Consider the following 27,069-nt stretch of genomic DNA (forward strand, 5'->3'; position numbering starts at 1 on the left):
TGAATAAGGATATAAGAAAAAATTATGTCTTTACCAAAGATTTTAAAAAAAGGCCCACAGTAGATGCCATAAGTCTCTGGGAGCATTAACCACATTACCAAGCAGCCCAGAAACACTGAAGACAGCAGCTGGTCTCAGCTGGGTATGACCCTGAACAACCTCATCTAACTTCAAAGTTGATCCTGTTATGCACAAAGGGAGGAGACAAATGACCACCACAAGTCCCTTTAAGATGGTTATAACTATCACTAATAGCTAGCAAAAATCACTAGTAATAATAACTCAATTGGTAATCTTTAGGCATTATAAAAATGCTTTTTATTGTTTTGGGTGCCCATTAAAACCTCAGCTCAATATGATCAAATTTAACATGTCAGGGAATTTTTAATGATTTTGCAGTAAGTCACAACCTCAATTTTAAGTAAGTTTGCTAAAACGAGCACCGATCTATAGCATTTATAGGATTACTAAGAAATATACAACTCTGATTTTTCTGTCCTACAAGGAATTACTTTATTTGGACAAGAGATTAATTGGGGAAGTCATCAGAATAAGATTATATATTAAATAGTAATGATTATATTATATATGAATATATGATTATATTAATATATGAATCAGATTATGTAAAAAATCCAATTTCATATATAGGATCTACAGTTTATTAAATGACAGAATATTCCAGAGGGTTAGTTCTAAGGCATTATAATGTTTGACACTATTTCTTTTACTTCTGGTAATTATGGTAATAATAGATAATTATGCATGTGATTTTTTGTAGTAGAGTTCACACGGTATTTACAACAGGTTTCCGGCAACAACCCTGATGTTGCACAATGGCTCAAAGAGAAAAAGGCTCAGGGGAAAGCAGGACAATGTGATCAATACTGTTTTTCCTTTTATACCTACTGATTTTTATATGCCTTCTCTAATGTCCAACCCCTTTAAAATATTTAAGTCAAGCCTAATTGATCCTAATTTGACCAAAATTTTAACAGTGAATTCACTGTGTAATTGTCTGTGTGTACTTGAAACTTTTTAACATAACCAGTGTTACAGCAGGAGAAGGAGGAGGAAGTCCGTATCTCACGTGTATGGAATTAGTCTTTCAGTGGGCTACAGTTATCATGCCGGATCACTAAGTACAGCTTTTAGATACATTTTGTTGTACATTCAGACTACCGTGTTTGCACTTCCTATGTGTGTGAATTGGTGGATCTGACCAGTAGAGGCGTATTATTTTTAATCAATACATAGGCTGTTGGAGAATCTGCCAGATTGACTCAGCTCTTCCATTTTCTTGATTGATAAGAAAAAAGCAAAAAAAAATCAAGAATATGATGCAATTATATCACAGCTTTGCAGATTCAATTGCAGAAGGCTATCTAACACTAAATGACACAGTGCAGGTCATGACTGTTTCCTTGAATTGTTCTCTATGTGGAAAAACTTCTGGAACAGACAGTCCAACCCAAACAGTTTCTCTTCACCCTTGACAAATGGGTCAGAAGATATTATGGGATGTCCTCCTTCCACATCAAATGTTTAAAGTCCCAATCTTTTTGTCATCACTTCCCTGCAGGCCTTCCACTAAGATGGACTTAACAGTGAAACACACCTTCTTCAGAAAGACCCTTGATGCTTGACCAAGTTGTGACAAATGTAATCTACTCAATACTCAGCTGAATTCCTTGTAGGTAGACATGAAGAAATAGCTCTCTCCCCACTAATATCACCACTATGTATGCTGATATGACCATTAGAGAAATTCTTTTCAGCTCAGAAAGAACCCAAACACTGCAGTACTCACAGAACATGTGGTCGAAATCTGATGTTCAAAGCTAGGCAGATGGAAACAGAAAAAAGATTATGACAGAGAAATACAGAGAATATAAATACCATTTCCCAGATCTGGGCTCAGAGGAAAGTTTTCTTTCCTTCCCCCACAGCCCACGTACCCTTAATTTGCTCTCAGCTCCAACACCCAGCAGCATTCTGCTAAGGACTATCACTCCCCACTACCCCAGCCCCAAAAAACATTGACCAAAGGAGATGAAGCTGTAAAAAGTCACAGCTAATTCCTTCTCTGAGGGATAAAAGTAACATTATGTTGGGCTTTTAAGAAATGTAGACATTTCATGTTCTTACAAAATCAGGCTGTAAAATGTTAGCAGAGGTGACAGTTAATAGATGCAACACAAGAAAGCATGAGAGCAAAAGAAAAAGCCCACTCTACTGGTAAATATATTCCTCTGATAACAGAAATATAATTCACTCAAAAGAGTACTAAGACAGGATGTTACGGTAAGATATGTCTCTTTGGTAAGAAATCCATATTTGTCTGATACTGTCATTTTATCTCTGTAGAGCAGATTTAACAGAATATATTCTTGTTTTGTTCCTAGTGTTAGAACCATATATATTGGTCTAGGATATCTTCTTATCATGAAAAAAATGTATTTTTTACCACAGGGAATAAATTGTTATGCAAAGTATTTTATGTACATTTGGTGTTTTGGGAATCATCAATTGCTTGTTTTCTCGTTCACTGTGGAGTCATGTACTGTTCAAGTGCAACCTAGACTAGTCCAGTAATGGATGTTTGTAATCTATGTCTTTGTCCATGTGCTTGCCTGTTTAGAACAATATCACAGATGTAAATAACAAAACCTGATTTTTCCTGATGCATGCAGATCCTCCCAAGTTTGATAGGATATGGCCGAATATTTCTTCCCTTGAGGTTTCTAAACCAAACCAAGGTAGGAAGCTGTAAAATTCCAAGTGGTCTAAGATTACTGAAATTGCTTTCAAGGAGTCCCACACGTTGGCAAAAGTAGTAACAATGATAATCCAACTCATTTTTCTTCTATTGCTAAGTAATGCTATCCTGTGAGAAAAAAGAACATAAACCAAACCTCACCTGAAAAAGGAGTCTTTCAACACTCAGATTATGCACATTACTGCCAAAGTCTGGGAAAGTAGACACACAGATTCCAGAAACTGACATACAGAAAGCCCTAGATAATGTTAGACTTGTTCAGACAGCACAATCTATATTTTGAGTAAGTTTTGAGATTTTTGCATGAGAAAGATTGTCATTGTCTTCATCAAATCCAGTTTTAATGTCTTCTATTCCCAAGTGAACTGAGGAGCTTATGTGCCATCCACAATACAAGCAAGTTCTCTGCAGGATAGACCCAGTTCTCTACAAGGAGTGCCACACAAAAAAATCATTCAGACTATGGCATGATGATTAGCACTGAATGAGATAGAACGACTTTTTATGGTGATTAATCAAAGTAAGTCTTTGTTATTTGAAGTTGCATTCAGCTATACTTCACATTTCAAAATGATTGTTCATTATAAAAAATAACGTTCTCATTTACTGCCCATAGGCCCAAAATAATCCCTTCAGAAATCTGGCCTATGGCTTGCTTTGACTGTTCAAGGGGGGTCCTTTCTATACTATAACACATACAGATAAAGAATAAAATTAATGAAAAGGTGATCTAGAAAATAGCTACTAGACTGGACAAGATGCATTGGGAATCTGTTGGAGAATTGTATTGGAAAGGCTGTAGTTAAATCCATTGTTCACAATGACCAAATCAAAACATATGCACATGTATTTAAAATCTACCATGTTATATGTGGGAGTTTATGTGCCCAGCAAAATAGAAAATACTAATTGATCTGTGCTTTCTATAAGTATTAGCGAAGTATTTTAGTTTGCTTTATTCACATATATTTTGAATTAAATAACCCTGATGATACTTAGCATTCCAATAACTTCATTTAGACCATGTTATGTTTTCCAAGCTTTTACACGTGGTCCTTAAACAAACAAAAAAAAAACACAGATTGATCTCTGCTCCTCTGTTCTCTGTAAAGATTAGCCTACATTATCCACAGAAATTTTAAATCAAAATATGCCCAAAGATATTATATTTAGCATATCTAAAGGATTTCACAGCTTAATTATTCTTCTTCTGATCTAAGACTTAACACTGTTGCAAAATATGTCTTGAACAGAACAAAATTGCTTAGTGCTTCTTCTGTGAAAATAAGAGGTTTTAATAAACTTAGTTTTGATGTTTTGTTAGTGAGCACAAAACACAAACTTAGAAGCTTTTGTGTTTGCAGTGTATTGTTAGTGTTTAATGTTTATTGTAGAATAAATCCTTCAGTCAAGGATAGTGTATGAAGAGAATAATTACAGAAATCTGCCTATACCTAATAATATTTTATTGTGTTTTCCTTGTTGATGCTATTAGGCCAGAATGAATATACATATGACTTTAATAAAACCCTTTGGCAACCACTCTGATTATCATATACTCATTGGCCATGGACTGGGAGAAATCAGCAAATAAACTCAAACACAAAGCTGCCAAAGTGTGTAGGAGTGAATTACATTTCCTTTCTTTACCTTGGGTATTACAGGTGAAATGATTGGAGTTGATAGTACATAACTAATTTTCCCTAACTTTCACCCTTTCCTTACAAAACAATAACCATTGTTAAGTTAGTTTAAAAGTAAGTTTATTTTAATATTTAGATTTGTTCCTACATGATACCTTTTCTAATTTACTGTTCATTTTATTACCTATCCAGTTGCTCCCAAATTAGCTATGTCAACTGTTTCTTCTGTTCAAGTTGCAAACCACAAGAGAGGTAGGAATTCTTGGATTCATACAGTGATTCCATAGTGCTCTATGTTGTGAAAACATTGCACTGTATGAATCTGGAATACTGTGAAGTGTACCCATCAGCTTACTGGTGAGACATCTTCATTGACAACAACAGAAGCATTAAGTTGCATAAACATAAGCCATACAAAGAAAATAAATGTGCTGCTTAGACAGTCACTGCTGGCATATGAAGTGACATGGCATTTGTTTTTAAAGAAATTAAATGTATGAATATGACCATTCAGATCATTACCTATAAAGCAAATGTTCGCTAGACTCTTGTTTTCTTCAGTGATATACATAAATTGTAAAAGAGGATACATAAGCAGATTAGTTGAGGGTAAACAAAACATTAAATGTCAATTGTCCGTATCTTCAAGAAGTATCTGTAAACGCCATGGAGTGTAATTCATAGATATGTCTTTTAATGCATTGTAAGTGTGCCTTACATCTTCATTTTACTGTAACAGTGCACAAATTCAGAGTGTAGGCATTACATTTGGATATGATGTTTCAGTGCTTTATCAAAATAATGGAATTATGTGGGCATAATGAAGGACACTAATATTCTGTCTGACTTACAGGCAACCTGTTTCATTTGCATATCTGTCATTCACATTCTGAATCCTAAGATTTTCTCATTGTTTTTCTTCATCAATTTTTCTGTAAAGAGTATGTATGAAGAAGTTTTGTCTTTCTGCAGCTATTGTGAATATCTCATTATTCATGAAATAGATATTAACAAGCAATAGGGGTATTAACAAGTGTTTGAATTTAGTTTGACCCATTTAATGCGACCATGATAATGAGCCATACTGTTTCTTATGAACCTTAAGGTTACAATGAAATCTCCTTTGTTGCTTTTTGTTACTGTATAAAGGAGGAGCACAGAGTTACTGGAAAGTCAAAAAGAAAAAATATTTTGATTATTTCTGAATGCACTTTTCTTGAAATACTCTCCGTGCTTTTAATTAGAAAATGACACTCGTAGCTATCTCATGCATTAGCTGTCTTAGTTTAATTATGCTTCCTTTCCGTGTGTGTTTGCCATTGTTTCGTGTGATGACGTTTCATGTTTTATTGGTCGCAGCTGAGGCTTCAGCTGAACCTTGATCCCACAGCACAATAGCACATCATCTCAAAGATGTAAATGCATGGCATTGTAATGGGGAAAAAAGTATTCAATTTATAGAAACAAAACAATTAAATGATGCACCTCTTTATGAGCTTCCTTCAATGGGTAATTTTATCATGCTTTCTACAACAGGATCAAGATGGTTGCAATAGAATCATTGTGTTGGATCTGGTCTTTAAAGGCTCATACAGATAATTCTTCTGTGAGTTGGCAAGGGATTAGGCAATTCCTGAATCATCCAAAAACAATTATCAAATCTAATGTGGCTATCTCTTCTCCCTTTTTCCTTCACATTAAAACTATCTAGCTGTCTTTAACTCTTCTCTTCGGGTTTTTGGGGGTTTGTTTTTTTTTTTTACAAACCACTTACTCCTTATTGTAATTCAGCTTTCAACTGTTTCCAGTTTATCTGTGTCTCTTCTGACATGTGGTACTCAAAACTGAAAGTAGCATTTTTTAGCACTGTAAGCTCTTGTCATTTTATTGTTAATAAACCGTTTGCAGCCTGATTTTGATATTTTGCCCCATCTCTCTCAGTGATTGCATGAGTTTGCCGGTACATGAAAGTGATTGGGCTGATAGCCAGAGGCCTTAAGATATGCGTCTAACAATTCTAATTAACAGGCTACTTTGTGGTCTTGGTGTGCTCGTTAAGGTGAACCACATGATAAGATAGAAGGGCCATACAGCATTGATAGCTGTTAGCTTCCCAGCTGGCACAACGCTGAATGCAATTCTACATGCTATGTAGATTTGACTCATGTATGTACATTGACTGGTGTAAAGCAGCACCTCATGTAACCAGTGGAGAAAATAATTCCATTCATATGAGGACCCTTTACTTAATTTTTTATATAAACACAGAGGGATGTGAAAAAGATTCACTGATTAGGCCAATAGCAGCAAGCAAAATAAGTTCATACCATTGCACTTGCAAAATGGGGATACTGGTGGGGAGAAGGTTAAAATTATTAAAAAAAAAATTATTTAATCTTTACTTGCTGTGCCTTTTTTTTTCTTTTGCACCATTGATAATCTTTGAACAGATGTTCAGCTGGTTTTGAGTTAACTGGGTTTTTTCTACACCATGTGCTAGTGTGGTGATCAAGATTCCTAGGGATTTCCTATATCTTAGTATAAGTTAACTGAGACAAAGGCTTTCTTTCACACAGTATAGTTGTTACAAAACAGCAGTACCCATAGGAATGCAACCAAGCATAAGAATTGGTTGTAGTGTTTACCTTTAAAATTGATAAGCCATGTCTGAACTTGGGTAGTAGTTCTGCATATGTTTATGGGCATGTGTGTACATCAAACTAAGTCCTTCAAAATTATTAGAAGTTTCTTCATCCCAAATCATAGAATCATAGAATGGTTTGGATTGGAAGGGACCTTAAAGCTCGTTTAGTTCCAACCCCCTTCCACAGGAAGGGGCACCTTCCGCTAGACCAGGTTGCCGAAAACCCCTGGCCTCGAACACTGCCAGGGATGGGGTAGCCATAGCTTCTCTGGGCAACCTGTTCCAGTGCCTCACCACCCTCATTGTAAAGAATTTGTTTCTAATACCTAATCTAAATCTCCCCTCTTTCAGTTTAAGGCCATTCTCCCCTGTTCTATCTCCACATGCCCTTGTAAAAAGTTCCTCTCCAGATATGTTATAGATGCCTTTAGGTATTGGAAGACTGTTATAAGGAATCACCCAAATCTTCTCTTCTCCAGACTGAACAACCCCAATCCTCTCAGCCTGTCTTCATAGGAGAGGTGCTCCAGCCCTCTGATCATCCTCATGGCCTCCTCTGAACTCACTCGAGCAGGTCCACATCCTTCTTATATCGGGGCCCCCAGAGCTGGATGCAGCACTTAAGGTGGGGTCTCACAAGAGTGGAGGGGGAGAATCACCTCCTTCAACTTGCTGGCCACACTCCTTTTAATGCAGCCCAGCATGCGGTTGCCTTTCTGGGCTGCAAGCGCACATTGCTGGTTAATGTTGAGCTTTTCATAAATCATGACTGGGAGCAAGGCTTACTAGAGAGTGAATTACTTAATGTGCAGCTTTGTTTCTTGTGCTTTTGTAATGGCTAATTATGTGTAGTAGTAATATTATTAAAGGTCATATTGCACTTTCAGAGTGGAAATAGCACAGTCATTCGTTCAGAGAATAGTCTCAATTTCTTTCTGCTACTTAAACACAAAAGGTGATGTAGCGTAGTCTGATTTAGTAGCACTTCTTTATAGTCTACATATTTTTGAAACATAAAAATGTCTAATGGTTGCAGAAGACAGGTCCTTTGTCAGGTATAGATACTAAGAGAACCCTGCTTCTGAACTTGAGATTCAGAAGGATCAGATTGCTTGTCACTAACCAGTCCTTCTTATTTTAAAAATGAAACACATAAAATCTTGCAACAATTTTCCCTGTTGACTCCTGCTTGCCAGTGCTAGTTTCCACTTTTAGATCTGTTGCCTCTGACCCACACAGGCAGTTCTTACTCAAGCAAGATGGATATACTAGGGGAGAAAGCCACCCACTCAGCTGCTGGCTGAGATACTGAATCACACTGACCAGCTGCAAAAGACAACAAAACATTAACACTTTTTTCCTCCCCACTCAATTATGTCAAGTGGTAACATACTGAGACCAATACATCAAATGTTTTTATTGTGCTCCAGCAGCTTATAGGCATCAAAATGATCAGGTTAGCATGAACTACAAAACATTGGTGTAGCAGTATAACATTGAAAAGAACAAGAATGTATATATGTTAACTAAATGTAAATTGAATTAATGTTTTCTGGCAGCAGAAAGACAGCTCTCAAGATTGAAACCTGTGTTGTGCTAAGTGTTGCACCGTATAGGAAAAGTCGCAATCTATTTACAGTACGCTATGTCAGACAATGGCCAAGGAAATACATATGTATTAAGTGTGCTTAACATACTCATAAACGTGTACCGGTATTGTTACTGCATCATAAAAATACAGCCAAGCACAAATATTTGCTCTGATGGCCTATGTCACAATCATTGAGCTCACCAGGTACCCCAACATGATCAGCAGCATACCATACGAAAGGCAGCAGAGGAGACTTGACCCCTTTCATATATGGAAACATTTTACACCCTCTGCTACAGCTTTATCTAATTACAGGCTAGAGTTAACTTCAAGACCTTGAAGCCATTCTAAGTCATTGCATCTAGTATGAAGTTACTGAAGGAAACATATCATAATCCCTTTCATCTGTTAATAAACTACATCTCTAAAGCATCAGGTTTTTTGCTACAAATTGGAAGAGTGTTCAAGAATCTCAGTAATGGCTAGATACCATCTCCTAATTTCCAGTTGAAATTTCTGAATGGGCAGTTAACACCCATTTGTTCTTGTGCCAGTGTTGTCCATTACCACAGATATTCACTTAGAATGGCAGAAGGCTATCTCCTTGATGTATTTATAGCCCAGTGATAGCCCCTGTCTTCAGCTGCCTAGACTAAATAAGCCAAATTATCATAGTGTTCACGTTTTAAATAGGCTCTCTACTTCTCTGATCATCCTAATAGCCTTTCCTGCATTCATTCTGGTCTTGTAATCTGAGTTGGGTGATCAGATTTAGACAGGCTTTCTACACAAAGCATAGCTGTGCCTTTTGTAATGTTATTGATACATTTCTAATTTCTCCTTCTTTCTGCATAAAACCAATCACTGCTTGTGAATAAAGATTAAAAGGCACCAGCATTCTATGTTTAATGAAGGGATTTTTAAAAAGCAGCTGTTATGCCAACTGCATTTCATATGGCTGAAGTAAGCACGCTTTCTATTCAGTACACATTTCAGAATTTTTGAGATCTTTTCTGGCCCAACTCGTTTTCATCTCAGAATATAAAAAATGGGTTAATACTTACCTCAGAAGCACAGCAGAAGCAGCTCTTAAGTAACACCTCTCTTCCTTAACTTTCTTCTCTGATAATTGTTTTAGCAAGTGCTGGCAAAATTGTCAAACTAGAGATTTGTTTGGTCTTGAAACAGTTAGGTTCCCAAAGTGCCTACCAGTTACAGTATCCCGAATTCAGTAGTATTTTCTAATAATCGCCATTTATGTCAGAACAAAACTTTCATTTTACTTACATTTGTGGATTTAAGCATGATGAAGTTTGACAGGTTTGTCCACTGTATTTGATGTTTTTAATACAAGGAAGTTTTTTCCCAGGTCTTGATTTATACTCATCTCAAATGTCCAAAAAGACATGCATTTCTGTCAGTGGGAACTGAGACTTCAGTACCCCTGAAAGGTTTACAACTGCAAATGCTTCAGTTCCATCAGGTCTGCCAACAACAGCCAACCTTCGATGTCATGCCATGGTTGCTGGTTCACGCTAACCTGCCTGAAACAAACTTCGCTTCCATTGCAGATACACATCTGCTGTTGTCCATGTTACATTGATTAACATGTATGTGCATTCATCCATACTTCTATTCATGATTCATTTTTACTAAGCATGTAATGTGCTATTACTCTGCTGCTGTATACATTTTGTATACATTTCTGTTCTTCCTTGAAAGACTGTGAATGCTTCGGGCACTCCAACCGGTGCAGTTACATCGAGCTGCTCAATACGGTCATTTGCGTGAGCTGTAAGCACAACACTAGAGGTCAGCACTGTGAGTTATGCAGGCTGGGCTACTTCAGAAATGCTTCTGCAGAGCTGGACGATGAAAATGTGTGCATAGGTCAGTCCCGGGATGATTGCGGCTTTTCTTCTGTGCATTTTCAACTACTGGCAACTGCTAGGGATCGCTGCTGCTTACTTGCCAGATGAGCCAGAATGAGCTTTTTCAATGGATAAGAACATCTGTGTAGACTTTTCACGTCATTTCTGTTGCTTCTTTAGTGCCTCAAGGAGGTATTATGAATCTGTATACAACAGTAAGCCCTCTGACTAAAGATCCTGGGAAGACTTTACCCAGAAGACCCCAAGAAACTGCTGTCCTTCAGCAGAAGGGAACCTTGCTGGAGTTGCACATGTGAAAACTGAAGGGTTGAGTCAAAAATACCTGTTCCCAGTTTAATTTTTGGAATTATTAGTGCAGACTCTTGATTACTTGCTTGGAGACCTAAAAAAGTTGCCAGCTGCAGCAACAGCACATGGGAAGCTGTGCATATGAATCCCTTTCATTCACTTCATAAAAACAGGTTGCAGCTAGTTCTGCTCCCAGGCACAGGCCTGTAAATGCAGGGTTACCTCCCCTCTCCTTACAGAAGAAATTGAAATTATGTCCATGTGGTTAGGAGCAGAATTAGCCAAATCAGTTTGACATGATGTCAGTTTAGAAAAGGGATTCCTAGGTGAAAACAGTGCTTTAGACCTAACATCTGTTATAAATACCCAAAATGCAGAATTAAAGAAAATGTCAAAATGTATCAAAAAAAGAATATTAGAAAAAGATCCTTATCATAGTAGAAGAATATGCATTGTTCTCATGTCACCACAGACAGTAAAAATTAGGACACTAGGTGAGGTCTGAAAATAGTCAATAAAGGAAGCCTCACACAACGAGCAGTAGTTAACAGGCAGCACAAAAGACACTGCTCTAATAACAGAGGTAGAATATTTCATTCTGTAATGTCTCTTAGAGACATAAGAATCAGTAGAATCTGTTCTGGATTTTCATTGTGAATTTCTTTTTCTTTCCATTTCCAGGAAGCAAAACCAAAGAGTATTTATAAGATGTTTTTGTGCCAAAATAGACTATGGGTGAATAAATTATATTTCAATATTGTTTATAATCCATTGCTGAGATTCAAGCCAGAAACTATATAGGTTGCTATTATTTGTTTCAGTCTGCAGCTTGATAGATTTACATTTTATTTTGTGATAAACCCACAGATCCATCCACACACTGCGTTTTATGTGTCCTTCTTTTAACTTTGCTTGGCAGCACATTCAGAAAATGCATTATCTCCTTTGACGTTAATTAGTCTGAGTTAATAAGAACTTTAGCAGGCAAGTCATGACTTTGTATGACTGTGCTGAGGAGATTAACCCAATCAAATTTTCTTGGAAAAAATCTGCTGTCCCTCATATTTGTTGGCTGTAGATGAAGGACATCACTGGTATTGTCATCAGGGCTGCATCATTTTAGTTACCTAAACAGGCCTAATGAATATGACACTAAATTACTCTATTTGGGAACTTTCATCAGCTCATTCAGTAAGTTGTTTTCCCATGTACACTGAAATGTTAAGACAGTAGCTGTAGCTATGTAAGGCAAGGAAGTCAATAATCCAAGAATCAAAAATAAGTACACTTTAATTTTGAAGTGATATATTCAGAATGTCTTAGTAAAACAACCGTGTACCTCAAAATTGCCCAGCCTCTGCAGAAATAAAATGAAAAAACATTTCATTAACAGGAGTCTTTTTTTATTAAAAAAAAAACAAAAAAAAAACCTAACATGATGTATTTGCTGACTTTCCTACCTTAATGCAAGCAGAATTTTCTTGGGCTCCCACAAGAACTATACTATGTGGGATAACTATAGTATCAAACCCTGGTTTGTTACATATTAGGTAATTCGTTTTAAATAAATAATATTCTGATTGGATTAAGACAGTTTTCAGGATCATGGTGATCATACTGCATACAAAATATAGTATCCTAGCTGATTTGCCACCTTAAGGAGACTTTTATACTACTACTAGCTTAAAGTCAGTGAATTGAAGTAGATAACTAAGCACTTTTCAGAAAACAGAGGGTTTGCTTAAAGTGCTTTCCTGAACTGGGGCTCCTAGGATTTAATCAGGCAAAATGTAGACTATTTTCACCTCTGAGAGAGTTGATGGATTCACCATCCTTCTAGGTCAAGCACAAAGAGTCTTGCTCTATTGGAAATGCTCATTTCTCTTTTCTCTGAGTTTAAAAGCAGCATTTTGGGGTTTAAGTATGACTGAAATGTTGGCATGAATATTTTAAATAAGCAGATTTCCAGTGACATATGCAAGTCTTATTCCCATACAAAAGTCATTTTTTCCAGGCTAATTCTTTCCTCTTCAGCAATGTATGTAGAAAAGTGAAAAATGTTTGAATAAGCTAATTTAATGGCAACTAACAGTGCTTTGGCTCTGATTTATCAAAACTACTTACATAATTTTCATAAATATATATGGTAAGTATATGGCTAACAAATCTGTGAATCATAGCTGATGCTAACTAAATGGAGAAAAAGTAAAATGTTTCATTTTTTTAAACTGACAAATTACAAAAAATATAAATACTGAGAAGGTTTTTACCAGTTAACCAAATGCAACACATTATACAGTGGGTTTAAATCTAATTTCATTATGCCCTTAATTTCTTTAGAAGCAAAATAAATTGTATTTCATAAAATGAAATACCAAAAATTTGTGGATTTGCCAGTTAATTGCAAAACTACCTCTTACGGGCAACTCCAGTTTCTAAAAATCATTCGCTTGACATGCTTATAGTGAAAAAGAATCTAATAACTCAAGCTTTTTTATTTTTACAAGGTCTTGATAAAGTCCTCTAATAACCCTCATTACAGTGAATACTCACACTAGCAAGCATGGATAGCATGGAAACCACCAAGTAGACCCAGAGTAATAAAATATTTCCTTTACCCTACAACATAAACACTGAAATGGTAATTATCATCACACCTACATGAAAGCCAGCCTTACAGTCATTTAGGCTTAAGCTTCAACTAACACCTGTGAGACCTTTAGAAACCCTAAACTATATATCCCAAGGATATATAGTTAAGTGAATGCTGAGGGTTGTCTTGTAACCACTGTCAACCCAGACTGATAAGGAGCACGCATGCAAGCTTCAGCCCATTTTCCCAACCTGCTTTTTCACTTATTTTCATTGTGTTTTGTTGGCAACATCACATTAATATCGTGAATCTCAGCGAACAGATGACTACTACTGTCATCTTCCCATATTTCAAACAGTCAATCACCAGATGGAGGTTAGGAAGAAAATTCCTTCCCAGTTCAGGTTTTTTTCCCCCACCCTGGAACCTGGTATATGATCTGCTTATCAGGATGATCTGGGAATGTTAATTTAATGTTACTAAATGCCCTTTTGTTGTAAGGGCATTGGAGATACTGCCTCCCTGTGGCACATTGGAATTTTGGCTTTTGAGCTTTTTAATATCTTAAGTATTTGGCAGGTCTTAGGAAGTGTTCCACAGCCCATAATATTGTGTTTGACAATGAGCTTGGATCTTCAGTGGACCTCTGTAGTTTATATATCTGTGGTATCAATTGTGTACTGTGCAAGGTGGAGAATAGATTCAGTTGCTAAAGGTTACTGGGTCTGTTTAGTGTTCTGATTTGATCTACTACTTTTATAAAAGTCCTAGCTTAAAGTTTTGTTTCCACTGTCTACTTTCCCTTAAACAGCAGAATGTGGGCCTGGTACTCTTTATGTATTTATGTGATTGAGTTCAGTAGGAAAGCTTTCACTGATTCAGGATCAGGTTCTTGTTCTCTGGAAAATATACCATTATGTACCTGTAATATTCAGATCATAGGCCATACATTTGTTTCACACTTTTTTAAATCACTGTAACTCCATTATGTCTAACCAAGCTATTTTTAGTTTACAAGAACTGGGCCCTCTTTATAATATAATTCCAAACTTTTTGTCTTTCAAGATTTTCTATAAACATTTTTGAAGCAAATTTTACTTCCTGCATTCAATATGTATCTCAGTTCTATGCCTGTTTACATAAACGCTTCATACATCTGATTAACATCAGAAATGCCAGCTTTTCAAATGGCACTCAATGTGCCATATTTCTACTCAGTCTTGCACAGTATTTTTGGCGTGTCAGTTTCCAACTTCATTAATGAATGGTGCTAGCTAATTGACTATATTACTATTGTGGAACTCTGTTTGCCAAAGGTAACTATTCTTCAGCATACCAAATGTTCAAAGTGCCATCTGTAATTTATAATTAATAAACACTGGGACAACAGATGACAAATATATTCCTGGTAGTTTTTTCCTGTTGCAGTTTTTCCATTGGACTTTTTTTTATATAAATATATTTTTAACTTCCCAATTAAACTCCATTTTGTTATTTACAATACTGCTCAGGTTTAACCTCATGCTGGGGCACAACTGCCAAAGGCAGTCATCAAAGTAGCACTGATTCAGAGACATACAAAGCCAGACTCCCAGCAGGTCGCCCAGATTCAGGAATCGATTTGTGTATCTTTTGCCTTCACTAGCAGCAGAGATCAGATGCTGCCAAAAAGTGTCTGTGGTCTCAGTTGACAGTGGAGTTACTCTGGGTCTACATGGGTCTACATACAAATAAGATATAACCCTTCATTAGAATACATATGTATATATACACACATATATATATAAATAAACTGAAAAACAGGAGTGTCAAAAATGAGCTCTGCCTGCTACAGTCTTTTGTCTTTGTTCAGCTAGCCAAAAGCTGAACAGGGATATTGTAATCACATTAAAGAAAAGGGCTGTGAATGAACAACACAGTAAGTGTTGTGGGAGGAAGTGGGTTACCCTAGTCATTCTTTAATTAGTTGAACACACGTAGAAAATATACAGCAGACAATGAGTCTCATCGCATTTTCCATCTGCCCACTGGGAGGTGAGAGAAATTAAAATGGCAGTGTTAAGCCAGTTCTGATAAGTTTTGCATTACATTGGTGCTCACCTCAAGGTTTTCATTGTGAAATAAGGAAAAGGTTTATTAATGTCACTGATAAATGCAATCTCATCAATTTAATGGCAAATATCCACACAAATTATGCTGCTCAAAACTATAAAGGAAGACTATCTTGGAAATTTGTAAAGTGCATTTATATAGCCCTGTAAAGACATTCAGCACTTCTGAAAATATTGAATAATACAGATAAGCCTATTTTAATAATGCGAAACATTTCACCCTGATGGCACATTGATATATCCATACTATGCAAAGCTATTCTAATTTTCATTAAATTGTTGAAAATATCTTACCAAAAGAGAATCTGCTACAATCACTTCTCCTCAAAGTCCATGGTATCTTCTGCTTTTATATCTCTTCTGTTTACTTTTTACATCATAAAAGGTCTCTTCCTGAAATGACATACGCAAACAAATAAATGGGCTTATAGTAGTTATATTCACTACTCCAGATATCCTTAATAGACAGTCTTCCTTTACCTTTAGCACTGGAAATGCACCCTTAATTGGTATTGAATGAATTATCACCGTATGTAGACCTGAATCCAGTGTGTATGTGTTGTCTTGTTTCTGCAGACTGTTATTGTAACCCTTTTGGTTCAGTCCATGATCGCTGTAATGACAGAGGATTTTGTGAGTGTAAGGAGGGAACATCAGGGCCTAAATGTGATAAATGTCTGCCGGGATATATCTGGCACAGCTTGGGCTGTCAACGTAAGTAACTCTGAGAGTCGCCCCTCTTCTGCAGCTTTGCTGCCTCTGTGTCTGTATGTTATCACGTGCAGCTGCTTAAGAGCAGAAAATGAGCAAAACATTCTACGAGCTGTAAGAATGCCATAGTGTCTGAACCTTTTCAGAGACTCCCAGATGAAGACATTGGCTGTGCCGTCCATTTATTTCATTATGCCTTCAGTGTCCTCTCTCTTGCTAACTCCTGGAGAAGCTGTCACTGAAATATATAAATATGCATGTCTTCCCACCTGTGAAATAAGTTTTGTGTACTAAAGCATCAGTATATTAACTCCAAATTTAAAATTCCTACTAAAAGACAAAAGGTGATTTCTCTGCATGTTCACTTTTTCTGTAGTAAACTTCAACTTCTTGAGTAATTTAACCATGCTTTCAAAGCTTAAAACTCTGTCCATGGACAATAAAATTGCAAAACACTGGCTCATTACCTGTTATAATTAGTGAAAATGAGAAAAAAGCTAAAGAAAAAAATAAATAAAAAATGGAGGTATACTTAAAGTCCTTAAAAACAGGAGTTGAAATTTTGTGTAAATATTACTACAGCAGATGTTGTTTCAATGCTTAGCTGCATATTTAGCTTTCTCTTCTGGTTAACAGGTCTTGTGAAAAGTGAGTAGAAGTACCACATTGGTATATACAGGATTACTCTTTTATTGCAAATTTCTTTTGTAGTAACTTCTTAAGATTTATTCTTCATAAGTGTTTTGATCAACTACTTCCAGAAACTCTGGAGACTCCTCTCATGCTTTTCTTCCACCTTTTCTCCTTGCCTCTCTACATTCTCACACGCACATTAACGACAGAGTTCTACAAGAGCTTGCTTTTGATTTTTAAGACTGAGAAACACAAGACAGAATGTAATTGCTAACACTGATTAGACAGATCTTTTAGAATTGTCCACATAGCCACACAAATGCTCTAAATACTCTAAAAAAACATGAACCTTATATCATAAATGTTAAAACAAAGAATAAAGCTAGACGTTACTGCTGACTGTTGAAGGGATGATACCTCTGAAGTAGAAAATCAGGGTTTGTGATAATTCCGCAAATGTATATGGAAAGAAAAGCAATAAAGAATTTCAGGAAAGATTGTGATAATTACCCAATTAGCATTAAAGATAGTGTATGAAGAGAAAGGAAATTTGCATAAGCAATGCAGTTAAACGTTACCCGAGAAAATTGGACTTCCTCAGCTTCTGCCAGAAAGCTCATGTTTATATTTAGCAGGTTATTTAAACTATACTTTTCACATGTGGTTGCTAACTCTATTCTCATTTTCTGGATGACTACACTTGATTTTTGAGTCACAAGATTATTGAGTACTTACAGTTGCAGCAGAAAGTAAGCAAAGTAGTGTTTCAAATTGTTAATATTTCAAAAACTCAGATCATCGATATCTCAAAAACAAGGCACTCAGAAATCATAAGATCTCCCTTTGCATTCTAACCCTTAGGCAGAAGGAGGTTATCACCACCACTGTAACCTTACCCTGGGTGCCGGCAAAATAAGGATTAGAATTTGTGAAGCGCTGAGATACTGGTTGTAGTGAAAGGAACCACAAGAAAACAAAAATAGAAAAGGAAATCAAAGTGATTCTCTGAAGTGGAGTTTGAATCAAGTACAGTAAACACCACATCCACACAGTGGGTCTAAAATAGATATTAAGTAGCTGAGATATTGAACAGGCCTGGAGGTCTGTGGAACAAATTTTACAGTCATGTAATTAATATAATAATCTATATACTAGCTTGTCAGTCCAATTACTTATTAATTGCAGTATTTGCTATCTTTTCAGGTTTGGACATTATAACCCAAATAGTGTTCTTTTAATGAGGGTTTTTTTTGAGCCAAACATATAATTAGGCCGATTTTAGCTGAATCAGCCTATTTTTAAAAGCTTTAGATAGTTTCTGGAAATGCAAGCTAGTGCCTTTATATTTGCTGACAAAACTAAGTTTCCTTCACTGTTGTAATTTGCTGAACAAATCTTAGTCTGACTGTGTAACTGTTTGATACTCTCCAAGTTTCACTATGAGGGTGGTGAGGCACTGGCACTGTGATTGCCCAATCCCTGGAAGTGTTCAAGGCCAGGTTGAACAGGGCTTTGAACAATCTGGTCTAATGGAAGGTGTCCCTGCCCTTGGCAGGAGGGGTTGGAACTGAGTGATCTCTAAGGTCCCTTCCCACCCAATTTACTCCAGGATTTTAAAATCAAATTATCTGATCAAATTGAGAAGAAAAACAGCTAGATGCAGTTGTCAGTTTTATGGAACAGATATCAAATTGCTGTGTTTTACCAAGCACGCACTGATTCAAATCTCATTTCAAGTCTTTTCATGGAAGAACAGAATTCCAATTCATTTAATTTTGTAGTGTGGCATTTTAGCTTTGTTTGTTATTTTCCCATTGAAATCTAAACAAATGACTGGGCAAGCAAGCAACCCCCAATATAGAATTAAAACGAAAACTCATTCTGCTGCTTTAACAAAGCTCAAAAAGATTATTTGTCTGGACATGTAGCATGTGGGTTTGATCTGTTTTGCTGAGCTTGTGCTGTACAGAAATGTATACATGCAAAGATGGATGCACACACAGACTCAACAGACCAATATGTTTCTTTACCTTTTGTTATGCATAGACTGTTGGCATTATTAAGAAAATCTAGTCTTATGGTTGTTTGTTGCTAAAAATCGTTGACCTAGGGCAACCAGAAGCTTGACCTACAAATAAACCTGTACCATAGGTAGTTTAATCAGTTGTACAAGTTTATTAGTACAGGGATTGACTTAGTTTTGTACATGACCAATCATCTTTGGGAAAAACCAATGTTCAAACCTCACTGTGTTTTCTAAGACTCACAATCTACCATTTGATAAATTACTGTTCAGAATCTACCTTGTACCACACATGGGCAAAAGACACAAAAGCTATTATCCTCAGAAGTATTCATTTAGGTACTGATTCATCTAAAACCTCTGAGGATCTAGGCAGAGCACTCATCATTTGGCATCTCTATGCATATAGAGGTCAGATGCAATTTTAGACTTCGCCTCCCAGATAAAAAGCACGGCTATCTTATTGAATTCAGGGTTTATGCTGTGTAGACATAGCAGTCAGCAGGGTCTGGTTGGTACAGGAAGGTTTGCTGCCCTCAGAAAAAGAGGCACAATAGATACAACTGTGCCTTGTGCTACTTCTAAGCCCTCCCCAGAACCATTCATGCTGCAGGCATTGTGCAATTGGGGAAGCTGCTGGGCTTTAGCTGTCTGCCTCCCTCCCGTATACTGACAATGGTTTTCTCACCAGCATGCATACATAGATCAAAGCACAAGGAATGAATTAAGAACAGAGCAGTCTGTTCCTAAAACCTTTTGCAGAAACATGAGAATTCTGCAGAATTGCAAAAACATGAGAAAATTCATAGCTATATGTTCCATTTTTCTATTTTATAAATAGAAAAAAATATAATTTATAAATTATTTCTGTTAAAAATGAAAATAAAAACAGAAGAAAAAGCTCCAGACCTGGCAAGAAATTTAACCAGCAACTCTAGCTGTTTTGGGCCAGTCTTAAACTGAACACAGTGCTTTGTGATAACAGGAACCTGTAAGAAAGGGTAGAAACATTTATACACAGAAGAACTGCCAGAGTTTCTAAAAACTGAATGAAGGCAAGATATTAAGAGGAACAGTAATTTGATTTTCTAAGTGTACTGCTCATAGCCTAGCATATTTCTTATTTCTGGGCCATGACATTTCAGGTGACTAAATTCTTTTGCATATATTCTGGAGCATTTAAAAATAACACATTTTAATTTCATGCATGCAAGAATCGATTCCAAAACCAGCTGCAAATTTATCCAGTCAAGAAGAGAAAAAGTGACTCTTTTGTCAGTCTCCATTTATGAGCACAGCTTGAACTTTCATTAGGCATGATCACCCCATACAGAAGGAAAGGTGAGGGAAGGTCCAATGTTTAATATTATTCACTCTCTCTCTTCATATTGTCAATAACCAAATAGAGACATCGAAGCTGCAGCCGCACAAAAGCCTAGACCAAGTACAAGACTTCCCAACGGTAGCTTGTACCCAAACTAAATTCAGCGTGTTATTTGTTGTGAATCACTGTATCAAATAATCTTTGTTCAATGGTGCAAATCTTAAACAATTAGTGAATACGTTTTCAGACAGATGCCTTAAGTCAAGCTCTGAATAGTTTACTTTTTTTTACCCTAGTTCATTCATTTTAAATAGATTTTATTAAAGCAGGCAAATAACTACACTCTTATCTTCAATGCTTAAGCTGCACTCAGTACTGGTATCTGTCTACCAGACTGAACTTGTATTATTCTGCAGCCTGTTAGATAATTCATATTCCATCACATTGTAAATTCAATTTCTTATATGATTATTTAAATATAAGGGGGGTTGTGTGGATCTTATTATCTATTACAAATGTTAGAAGCTGAGGCATTTGATCAAAATCGTCATGCAGGTTGGATTGCCAAAGAAAATCAAACCTGAAATTATAACTCTGAAACTTATATTAACCTTTGCTTTTGGAAGTTTGTGTTTACAGTACAGCAAGAAAAGACGTGTTGCCATCCATTTCTAAATTAAATAAATAAATAAATCTTTCCTTGGGGGGAGGAGAATAAATATTTAAATATTTTTTAATATTTATTTAAATATTAAATACAATCCCCCCCACAGAAGGTTAGTGATCTTTAATGCATGTTTATATACAAATGTACCCTGCGAATCCTCAGTACCTATACACTGAAGTTGTGCCCTGCCTTCCAGTTCACTTCTGCAACTGCCTGTGTGGGGAGCCACAGACAATCCATCTATAGCTTTTTATATTATTAAAATCTTTCTACCAGTAGCAGTTTTAATGCTTTCACCTGGTCAGGATTACAGTGTCTGTGTATGTGCTTTCAGTTCTGGTGTGTTTTGGTATCAGGACTGGTGCTAGTAAGTGCACTGCCATGCTCGGAGCTGGAGGAAGTAAAAAATAGAAAGAATTTATTGAAAAGGATAAGTGCTGATGGAGCTGAACATTGCTGTCCACAAGGAGCAATCTGTCTCTGATCTTCATACATGAAATACTGCTTTCACAGTACCTATCTCACATGATTGTTATGCAGAATAAAAAAATTGTGTGTGTACAGGGGTTTGAATGGAAGAGGAACAGACTTTGCTTCTAATGACTCCCAATTTAAATCCAGAATAATTGTCCTTAAATTAATCCAGAATCCCACTGCTGCAACTCAAGGCAAATTATGTTTTACAGATGTAAGGCAAGATGACAAATAAAATTACAGTGTTATGGGTTCGTGATTCTCAGACAATGCAAAAGACTCATTGCACTCACCTCAGGGGAAGCATGCTGACGACTTACATGTGTAATGTCATGTTGATATCCTGTGAGTTTTAAAACTGAGAAAAGACAACATGAATGTGCATATTAAAGCATTTCTTACAAAATACATGACCCACAGAATAACCATACAGATACAGGGATACCTAGAAAATTGTTCAACAAAGTATGCATCTGATGAAATGGTATTATTTTATAATGCAAAAATTATATACTGGAGACACTGGAGAAAAGTAGGCGAAAAAGGTTGATACCTGTCTGGGGAGAGACTTTAGTCAGAATAAACATGTCAGAACACAGTTTTTGTTAAATACCATTTTTAAATGAAGTATCTTTTCTCTGCAAAGAGCACAGAGAACACAAAAACATGGAATGCTTTTTCTGCATAGTTATTCACAGATTTACATAGTTGCTATAGTATGCTAGGTTGGGGATCAAGTTTCAAGCTGCTTTTAGTACTGCTACCTACAAAATGTGTAGAATATTGGGGCAATGGAAGAACCTGCAAAAGGAAAAGACTAGAGGGGTGTTGGTGAGACCTTAAGGACATGGTTGCAGCATCTCTATGATGGAAGGCTTATATGAACAGGGTGGTGAATCGGGTAACACCTGGGGGGATAAGTGGGAGAAGCCAAAGAAAATAACAGATCATAAAACAGCCAGAGAATGAGGCATAGAAAATGGGGCTAGTTAGCACAGTTAACATCTTATTAAGAGGCACCAGGCTTTTAACAGAGATCTGCAGTTCTGCAAAAGATTTACTCTGATAACCTGGTAATCGGACTTGCTTTCTCCAAAGTGAAAAGAAACTGTTCAGTAGCAACATTTATACACCTGGCCTTTAATGGAAGAATTTTTCCCCAGCAAGGTGAAGGATTGGACTGGAGCAAAGAGGTTGCTCTGCTCTTGATCTTGCCCAGGTGTCAACTTCAAAGCTGCTATTCCATGGCTGTCTAAACTGCCCTAACTGTAAGTGCTGCAATCCCTCTTCTCTCAAGTCCCTGCTATTTAGTCCCACACCCCTAGCAATCTCTCAGGCACTTGTTTGACCTTTCATTGAACCGTTTCAGATCTAACTCAGCAGGATACTAACAAAAAAAATAGATTAGTTTTCTGTTGTGTTAGTTCTGTGATATGAATCAGCAACGGGTTGAGCAAGCAGGAGCACCCTGGGAGAGCATAAGCCACTCAGATGGGGAGTAGTGTAACCCTTGGTAGCCAGCACTTAGGCTGGACTAGGCTGCCATACAGCTGTAGCACATCTGTAGGATCAGTATTCTCCCTTTCCATTGTTAGATCATTCACTTTTTAGTTTAGCGAGTTGCTGGTATTGAGTACCAGACAAAGCCACATAATTTCAGATGGATGAGCAAGTGGATAATTAGGGAAACTTCCTAAGAGCTTTTTTCCAGGGGGTAGGAAGGAAAAGAGTTCTAAACTCTCCCAAACATGGTTACAAAACCCACTAACCTATAGAAGAAGAATCAGCTCTCTAATATTCTCTTGTACTGAAGCAGAATAAAAAATTCTACAGACAGCAAAACCAGAATTCTGCATGCAGAGCCAAAATGAACAGTGGTGATGGATGTGAGCAGAGTGCATTTCAAAACAGCCCAATTTAAAATGACTGAATGCAATTTCCAGGGTCTTCAGTATTTTTGGTGCTGTATCACAGGAGGGTTCTGAACAACTAAATATAAGGAATTCATGAAAAGTTAAACAAGTAACATTATTTGTTTTCTTGAGTCAGATAATTTAAAAATGGTTAATATTTGATAGCACAATGATATTTTAATATAGTATATTGCTGTCAGTTAGGAGTAGATCAAAAACATACAAGTTAGTTCCACTAGATAAACTTCTATTAGGTACACGAAATAGAACATAAAGCCTGATAGCAATTACCATTTAATCTATTCATGTTTGTAAATGTATTGAAGGGGAAACTTATAACTCAGTTGTTATAAATTATTAAACGTTCATTTGAACAATGAGGAGCAGGACTGCTTTTCCTCTCAAAATTCTGTCACACTTTCAACCCTGCTCAGTGGCCATAACTTCTATGTAATTTGCCTGCTTACTGCCTTTTATGAGGACAGAAATAAAGAGATCAGTAGCACCACAGACACGCCTAGATGAGATGGTTTTATGAAGGGACCTTAAAAGGATCATTTACAAATAAGTAATCTTTATCCTATTTAACTGCAGATGAAAACTACTGACCTGAGGCAATTAAAGAGTCAACGCTTCCTATCTTGACACTAATGCAGCTGATGGCACTGCTGACACCAGCACATGCTGATTATTAAAACTTTAGTAGTTATTAACTTCTTTACACATTTGCAAATACAGCTCTCCCAAGAGATGTGAAACCTAAAGTTTAGTTAGAAGGAGCTGATAGGTTTTAACTTGCAAGTTGCTGACTGCCTCCCTAGCAGAAGGTAAGCTTTGCCAATGTTATTTAAAGTAAAAAAAAAAAAAAAACAAAAAAACAACCCTTTTAATATTATGTGTTAATAAGTGGATACCATGGAACTAGGTATGCCAAGATTCAGCGTACATGTAAATTTAGATTACAAAAGACTAGCTTCCACTTTTAATGGATTTCAGAGTTATTCTAGGTACATTGGGGCACATCTGATGTAAAAAGTGTGTTTCTGCCCTGAATTTGAACATGCTAAAAGGATATAATCCATAAGTAATCATCATTTCTAACTTCAAGTTTGTATTTCTACACAGCTGAGTACTGTAGTACCTAACAGCTAATGAACTTAAAGCTTTTAATTAACTGCTACTACTATTCGAGGTCCTGATGTGAATGCTCAATCCCTGGCAGTGTTCAAGGCCGGGCTGGATGGAGTCTTGGGTGATATGGTTTAGTGTGTGGTGTCCCTTCTCATGCCAGGGGGGGTTGGAACTACGTGATCTTAAAGTCCTTTCCAACCCAAACTATTCTGTGATTTTATGATTCTTTACTCATTGAGAGTATTTGTTATGAATAATATATAGAGGTGGAAAAAAAAAATAAATCTCAGACTGAAGGTTGTAAAGACATTTACTTGAAGTAAAGGAGTTATTACTTAGCATCACTGAGTACTTCAGCAATGAATTTCTGAAAACAAGACATTTCAAGATCTGAGCTCTTAACTAAAAGACTTACTAGAAGTGCCTTTTTACATTTCTCAATTCCCATTTCACCCTATTGTTTTCTGACTATCTTACCTAGACAGTTTTAGAGGTAGTCTTCAAAGTATATCACTCCTCTGAGTCATGTATTTATCTTCATAACTGTATGCTTATAGACAGTAGAATATCTTACATAGAAAATGAGAAAGCCTCTACTGAATTTGACCAGGGATCAATTTACCCCAGTGTCCTCTGTCTCACAGTAATGGGCTTGAGTGGTATTTTATTCGGCATAAGCATCCAAACACTAGGAAGCCACAGCTTACAGATATTCTTAGCTAAAGAGTTCATCAGTATGTTCATATTTAGTTGGTCTCAATGAGCCTTTCGTGCACTGATTTGCCTAATCACTTCTTGAGATATTTATACTTTTGTTTTCCAAATGTCCTGAGCACAAGTTTACAATTATGATGATGATAACGATAATAGTAATTATTATTATAATAATTTATTTGTTTTAATGGGATGGCTGTCAATTTCATTTGGTACTTCCTAGTTCTTAGTTGAAAGTGGTAATAAAAATAAATGAATAATCATTTACAGTTCGCCTTTTCTGTAACATTTGTGATTTTATAAAGTCTATTTTATTTTCCTTCAGTCTATCTTCTCTTCTTTGTGCTGAAGAAGCTTAATCAGTTTAATCTGTACTTTTACAGGAACTGCTTATGTCTATGATTGCTCTCTATTCTATTTTTCTTGGTAGTACCTTTTCAACATACAGGACTTCATGAAGTGTTAAAGAGATGGGCACATCATGAAGTTATATGGCGACATTATGGTGTTTTCCATTTCATTCTTTTTTTCCTGTTCTAAAAAAAAAATCCATTTGCTTTTTTGAGAGATTATGATCATTAAGTCAATATTTTCAAAAAAACCCTTAAACTACCCTTAAGATCCCGTTCCTAAGTGGTAAAAGCCAAGTATCTAGAGGCACATTACTCTTGTGCACTGAATTTCATCTACCATTTACTGTGCTGTCACCCAGCACCCTAGAAATTCTTCTGAAGGCTTTTACATCCACAGTAATTTTGTAACATGAGCAAACTTTATTACGCTACTGTTCACTCAGTTCTCTATCACAATTCTGAGTAAGTCCCAACACAGTTCTTACAGCACTGAGTACCAGTTTCTTAACATTTTTCCTACTATTGAATCCATGATTATTCCATGCGTGTAAGGGGTGGAGGAGAGAACTACGAAAAAAAACCTCTGCTCTTGGTTTCTTTGATAACCCCTGCTGAGGGATCTTGTGAAATACTTTTTGGAGGTTCGGATACATTAAGTTCTGTGCTTATCATGCTCATTCATCTACCTGCTAATTCTGTTCTTACAATTTCCATGAACTTGCTTGCTGCAGAAGCTTTACTTGCTAGCCTTTAGTTACTGTCAGTCTCCTTGGAGCTCTTTATAGAAATCCCATCTGCCAGAGTCCCTGCTTGTAGTTAATCAAACCTGTCTTGGCAATTAAGTTAGTAAAGTCACAGGTAACAGAAATCAGTTTCTGTATTTTTTCAAAATTCTTGGATCAATATTACTTACTGCTGGTGATCTGATGCAACTATGTTCCATTTTCTAAAGACTGCTTTGTATAAACTTTGAGACACATCTGTCCCCACCAACAGAGATAGTCACCTGGTAACCTCGTAAACCTCTCCCATAGTTGATACTGCATAAATTTTTCCCTTCTACATTTCACACCATTCATTTGCTCTAAGAACTTCTTAGAAAGTTTCTGCTTCTGACAAAAGTTTCTGCTTAGAACAAAAAAAAAAAAAACACAAAAAACACAGTATTTATGACTTCAGTACAGTACTCAATCTTCTGGTCTTCCTGAAACTTTAGCATGTTCTTGTACCTAAACTCTTGGAACTGTGTGCTTTTTTCCTTCATTTTGCCATAATTTCAACTTTTTTTCTCAATATATTTATTCTTTTAAATGTATTTTTTTATAAAAGTTTTCTTTTGCTCTGCTGCTGACAATGCAATTTTTATAAAAGTCCTTTAAAATAGTGGTCCTTTTTTTTTTTTTTTTTTTGATACTCACTTTACTCTGCATCTCTAATATGACCAGCTCAACAAATCATCTGCAAGCATTCTGCTTCTTTAGCTTCTCCTTGCATTTCTTTCTGGTAAGTGCTTACATGATCATCATCTCTTCCTCTAGATCCATACCCCTGAGACATGTACTAACCCTTCCAGTAACTTCAAATT

General features: G+C 36.4%; 1 protein-coding gene across 7 annotated transcripts in view; it reads left to right on the top strand.

Moving 5' to 3' along the window:
* The window catches only part of NTNG1 (netrin G1), a 176,951-nt gene that overhangs the window by 132,765 nt on the left and 17,117 nt on the right, over positions 1-27,069 (top strand). The window contains exons 6-9 of one of the 7 annotated variants that reach the window (XM_062615917.1): positions 2,694-2,759; positions 4,615-4,674; positions 10,380-10,547; positions 16,118-16,255. The exons of 1 other annotated variant lie outside the window; for it this stretch is intronic. In XM_062615917.1, coding sequence (XP_062471901.1) covers positions 2,694-2,759; positions 4,615-4,674; positions 10,380-10,547; positions 16,118-16,255 — 432 coding nt within the window. The remainder of the gene's footprint in view (positions 1-2,693; positions 2,760-4,614; positions 4,675-10,379; positions 10,548-16,117; positions 16,256-27,069) is intronic. 5 more of the 7 variants (XM_062615911.1, XM_062615914.1, XM_062615912.1 and 2 more) reach the window with 5 other exon arrangements.

Source organism: Pezoporus occidentalis, unplaced genomic scaffold (genome assembly GCF_034315485.1).
Source record: "Pezoporus occidentalis ecotype Australia unplaced genomic scaffold, CSIRO_AGI_Poc_V1 ctg186, whole genome shotgun sequence".
NCBI lineage: Eukaryota > Metazoa > Chordata > Aves > Psittaciformes > Psittacidae > Pezoporus > Pezoporus occidentalis.